This window comes from Cannabis sativa, chromosome 1, assembly GCF_029168945.1.
Source record: "Cannabis sativa cultivar Pink pepper isolate KNU-18-1 chromosome 1, ASM2916894v1, whole genome shotgun sequence".
Taxonomy (NCBI): domain Eukaryota; kingdom Viridiplantae; phylum Streptophyta; class Magnoliopsida; order Rosales; family Cannabaceae; genus Cannabis; species Cannabis sativa.
Window position 1 is genome coordinate 4,534,571 of NC_083601.1, and position 5,832 is coordinate 4,540,402.

Below are 5,832 nucleotides of genomic sequence, written 5' to 3' on the forward strand. Positions count from 1 at the left end.
TAACCAACTATAAAATATCATCTCATAGTGGTATTAGACACCTTAGTGCCTTATAACAATGCTTAAAAAAAAGAGCATTATTATAAAGTACTAGTATTGTCTAGCACTATCTAGAGGTAGAACCTTATAATTGATTAGTAATATTTTATAATAATTATTAAATTAAATTATGTGGAACTTGATTTTTTTTTGAATTAAAAAATTAACTTTTATTAAATCAAATTAGCTACCAAGATAGCTTCCAAACTAGTAAGGACCTAACCCCCGCGAGAAACACAGCCAGGAATAGAACCAGAAGAATGAGCTAAAAAGTTAACCGCCTGGTTCCCGGACCGTTTAACAAAATTAATTGAAAAAGGAAACAAAAGAGAGGACTGCATAAGAGCAACACAATTCGTAATTAAAAGTCCTACCGGAGACAACAACCGCCTCTTCTGTTGCATGACTTGTACCAGCAGCAGCGAGTCTGACTCTATAACCACACTAGTAGGCACACCCCCTCTACCCACCTTCCCTTCACCCAACTGAGCGCCTCCTTCAACGCCATAGCTTCAGCCAAAAACGGGTCGGGTTGACCATAAGTTTTAACCGCCAACGCATCAATGAATAAACCATTATGATCCCGAGCAATCCACCCCAAACCAAGACTATTGTCATCCTCAAAGACAGCAACATCACAATTAACCTTTATCTCACCAAAACAAGGTTTAGCCCATTGCTCACACCCAGAAGTATTCGGACCAGAAATTGGCGACACAACTCTACTTTCCATCTGAGCCTTCTTCCAAGAATCAAGGTAAGTAATTGCAGCATTCACCACCCTCTCTATCGACAAAACCTTATTGGTCCAAACCAAGTCATTACGAGCTCCCCAAACTCCCCAAAGAAGCATAGCAAGCCTCTCAATACGATCCACAGACTGACCCTTACAAACATTATCAAACCAGCTGCCAAACACAGCAGCTTCACCCCCTCCAACCGTCCCTCCCAGCCCCATGTCCAGACAACTCTTAGTAAACGCACAGCCAACCATTATATGAAAAATTGTCTCATCCTCTCGATTACACATCGAACACAATCCGCTCACATGCACCCTTTTAGACCGCAGAGATACAAGAGTAGGGAGACAATTAGTAAGACCCCGCCGAAGAAAATTATTCACCTTAGGTGGCAATTTCAAGTTCCAAAACATCTTCCAAAAACCCGAATTGTCTTGAGTATTCCACCTACCATTGTTGACTTGTAAGGCACGATAAGTACTTTTGACAGAATAATCCCCATGAGTCTCCAACATCCAATACCAATCATCCTCAACCGAAGACGAATATAACGGAATGCAACAAATTAAATCAATATCCCTTTGAACAAATAAATCGTGAAGAACTTTCTCATCCCACTCAAGAGAGCCCACTTTCAATAAAGTATTGACCTTACCGTCATGGAGAGCCACATGAGAAGAGGTAACATACGAATGTTCCTTACAAGGAAGCCATGGTTGATTAAGAACTGGTATAGACAAACTGACTCCAACACGCCATCTCGCACCCATCCTAACCACAACTTTTGCCTCTAGAACACTCCGCCACACGTAGCTTGGATTAGCACCTGATTCAGCATCAAGAAACGAGGAATGGGGGTAATACCTGGCTTTAAAAACCCGAGCCACTAAGGAATTATTATTCGTCAAAAGACTCCAACCTTGCTTACCTAACATAGCTGAATTAAAGTCCCTGAGATTTCAAAAACCCAACCCCCCCTTGGTGCTTATGCAAACACAACTGATCCCAACTCTTTCAATGAATACCCTGGCCTTGTGAAGACTTCGTATGCCACCAATATCTACCCATAAGTCGATCCACATCCTTACAAATCTCCAACGGGATCAAGAAAACACTCATAGCATAAGTCGGTAAGGATTGAATAATCGATTTCAAAAGCATTTCCTTACCCGCTCTAGACAGGAGTTTACTATCCCACTTTTGAATTCTTTTCCTCACCTTCTCTTTTAGAAAGCCGAAAGTGACATTCTTATTTCTTCCCACCATACTAGGCAGCCCAAGATAAAAATTATGATCATCCGCTGCCCTCATATGAAGAGTAGATAAAATAGAATCACGAGTCCCAGCATCAATGTTAGAACTGAAGAAAACAGAAGACTTACTAAGATTCACCTTCTAGCCCGACGCCCTCTCAAAAGTGTTAAGCAACTCCAAGACCCATTGAGCCTCTTCTCTGTTTGCCTTACAATAGAGAAAGCTGTCATCAGCAAACAACATATGGGAAACACAAGGAGCCACCCGACAACCATGAAGTCACTTCCTCTCTTCATACAACCGAATAAGAGCAGACAAACCTTCCGCATAGATGATAAACAGATACGGCAACAATGGATCTCCCTGACGGATTTCCTGAGATGGGATAATAGGCCCCAAATTTTCTCCACTATGAACAATATTATACAAAATCGTTCGAAGACATTCCATAATCATGTCAACCCAAGCTTTCACAAAGCCCATCCGTAATAAAATAGCTTGTAAGAAAGACCATTCCATCCTATCGTAGGTCTTACTCATATCAAGTTTTAGAGCATTACAACCATTCTTCCCCTGTTTCTTACGTCTAAGATAATGTAATATCTCAAATGAAACAAGAACATTATCTGTAATGAGCCTACCAGGAATAAACGCACTCTGAAACTCTGAGATGATCTTTGATAGTAAGATTTTGAGCCGATTAGCCATGACTTTCAAAATGATTTTATAAGATACATTGCAAAGAGAAATAAGCCTCGAGATCGCCCATAATAGAAGGAGACTTCTTCTTCAAAATGAGAACAAGATTAGTAGCATTTAGACCCCAAGGCATGAACTTAGATCAGAAGAAATCCTGAATCATCTTAACAACATCCTTACCCACAATATGCCAACACTTCTGATAGAAAGCAGACGTCAATCCATCAGGCCCAGGTGACTTGTCTGGGTGCATTTGGAAGACAGCATGCCTAACCTCCTCCTCCAAAACTGGCTGTAAAAGAGCAACATTATCCTCATATGTTATTGATGGTTGTATAACGTCAAGAACCTCAGCACAATTTGACCCCATAGAATGAAAAATATCAGTATAGTAGTCTACCATAACCTGAGACAGACCCGACCCCCACTGAACCCAAGAACCGGTCTCATCTTTTAATTCATGAATGAAATTATTTTTCCTTCTTAAGCTAGCAGCAGCGTGAAAATACCTCGTGTTTTGGTCACCCTTCCTAAGCCACAATTGCTTCGATCTTGCCGCCAAAAGATTTCTTTTTGATGATAAATTTTAGCAAGTTGTTTTCTCGCCTCCTTATATTCTGATAGAGACTCCACATCCAACCGACCTTTAAGGAGACCAATTCTGGTTTTACAACTCTGAATTGTCTCCTTAAAATTGTCAGTTAAGCTCCTTCCCCACACACTAAGAGGACCCTGAACAGCCGCCACTTTGTCAACAATGTTACCTGATACACAAGCTTCCCGTTGCTCCTGGATAATCGCATAACAATTAGAATCACGCAGCCAAGCATTCTCAAACCGAAACACCCTCCTAGAAGCTGCCTGGAACTGAAATGATGGATACAAAAATAGAGGACAATGATCCGATGTGGAAAAGACCATGTTAATCAACTGTGCATTCAGAAACAAACTCATCCAAGAAGGGGTAGCTAGCGCTCTATCCAGCCTCACTTTGATCCAACTGTCCGTGCCCCTACTCTTCTCCCAAGTGAACAGATGACCCACAAGCTCAAGATCCACAAGATTACAATTAGAGACGATTTGTTGAAAACCATCTATAAGCCAACTAGGATAAGGATTACCACCTCTTTTATCATCTTGGCTAAGAACATTATTCAAGTCCCCAATAACACACCTAAGGAGATCATTTTCTTCCTTCAACACCCTCATAAGATTCCAAGTATTGCCCCGCAACGACCGATTAGGTTCTCCATATAACCCCATAAGGTGCCAGATATGAGAGCTATCATGTCTTACCACCATATCTATATGATTTTGAGAATACCCGACCATCTCAGCATCCTCCTTATCCTTCCATAACATTGCTAAACCACCCCCTCCCCTGAGCATCAACCGCAAAAAGACCCTCACAACCGAGCTGTGATGCTAGAAGCTCCAACCGAGCTTTTAAACATAACGTCTCACAAAGAAAAATAAACATGGACTTCTTTTGAAAAATCATATCTTTAAGGAATTGAATAGTCCTTGGGTTCCCAAGCCCACGACAATTCCAACTTAGAGTACTCATAATGATTGGCGAGCCCGGTCGGTCAGGCCTGCCAAAGTGACATTTTTTGAAACAGTAGCAAGAGCATCCCCCATACACACATCAAACCCCTCCGTCGGCCCAACAGGCCCAATAGAAATTTTCTTACCAGTCCGTTTACGTTTAGAGTCCATAAAAACTATTCCCTCCTCTTCCAAATTCGACTTACTATCCCCTACCGCCTCCGAACCTTTACTTCCATTATTTTCGCTCAAAACAGCTGGAGAAAAAATAATCCCACAATTCTCTCCATTATTCGTGACAATCGGGTTGACAGCACCACCCGATCTCTGAAAATCCTGCCCTGCACTCATCGTCGACTGCCTGAGCTCAGCCACCATCGTGCCACCAACATTGGATGAGCTAGGTGCCCCAGACCGGAGCCATTTAGCACCCATCGCATACTGAGTTCGTGGTGACATTGCTTTCATAAACGTGCCATGTGGCTTAACGATTGTTGAGGTTGGTTGAATAAACAATCGAGAGCAAAACTGATCCGTATGGCCAATCACCCCACAGATGAAGCAGAAAGTCGGCACAAATTCATACTGAAAATTAATCCAAAACTAGTCGCCACCAATCTGTTGTAAATTCATCCTGCGCTTTAATGGTTTTTCAATGTTTAAACGAACTTGAACCCGCAAATAATCTCTCCAAACACTATTAAAATTATTCTCATCAGACTTAATAAAGCTACCAATATAATTCCCAGCATCCCGCCGACCTAATATCATGTAATTGCACCCATATATCGAGATGATACAAAGGAACCTCCCAAGGAACATCCCCTGGTTTCAACCTTTCAAAGATGAGAGGAGCAATTTTAAACATCCAAGGACTCCTATCCATCACCCTTTGGATATCCATTTCATGATAGAATTGAAATGTAGAACTTGATTTTTAATTTTACCAATAGCTATATAATACATCTATATAGTTTTTTTGACTATATAATTCATCACCCCGAATCACAAGTGGCAATGTGAGGAGTAGTCCATTACTCTTATATATTCTATTATCTTTCCACACATTAGCAATGTGGGACTATAGTATCTAACATATAGTAGTAGAAAAATATTTAATGGCAAATTGGTATATGTCTCACTAAAATACTTTTTACAACTTAAATTTATAATTTAAAATTTTTCCATCCATAAATGAAGTGTCAATATCCTAAATATCACAAAAATTGAGATACTCGAAAAAGTTCCCAACCAGGCAATCAAATTTTCAACCGGGTGCCCAAAATTTTGGGCACCGCCAGAACAACCGAGCGTCCGCTTCTATCATCCGGGAGGTCGAATTTTTTCAAAATTCTACAACTCAAAATATTTCGAGTTCTAACCTTTCAAACATGTTCCAAACTTAATCAAACTCTCCATAGCCATTTTTTTGTAAAGGGTTACTGGTTTTGGTTTTGCCTTATTTGGAGGTGATTGTAAAATGTTGTAAAGATGTTAATTGAGCAATATAATTAATCTTATTCATTAAAAAAAAAAAAATAAGGGTTGATCA

General features: G+C 40.4%; 1 protein-coding gene across 1 annotated transcript; it reads right to left on the minus strand.

Annotated features, from left to right (window-relative positions):
- Positions 1 to 257: 257 nt before the first annotated feature.
- Positions 258 to 1,714, minus strand: LOC115703700 (uncharacterized). The gene is made up of 2 exons (XM_061101664.1): positions 497 to 1,714; positions 258 to 374 (listed from the first exon to the last, which is right to left on the minus strand). The coding sequence occupies exons 1-2, from the start codon at positions 1,712 to 1,714 to the stop codon at positions 258 to 260; spliced, it is 1,335 nt and encodes a 444-aa protein (XP_060957647.1).
- Between the last annotated feature and the right edge of the window lie 4,118 nt (positions 1,715 to 5,832).

Coding starts and splice junctions, on each gene's coding strand:
- LOC115703700 (XM_061101664.1), bottom strand. CDS start 1,714: ATGTTAGGTAAGCAAGGTTGGAGTCTTTTGACGAATAATAATTCCTTA. Junction 375..496: donor AGGGAAGGTGGGTAGAGGGG/GTGTGCCTACTA, acceptor GCTCTTATGCAG/TCCTCTCTTTTGTTTCCTTT.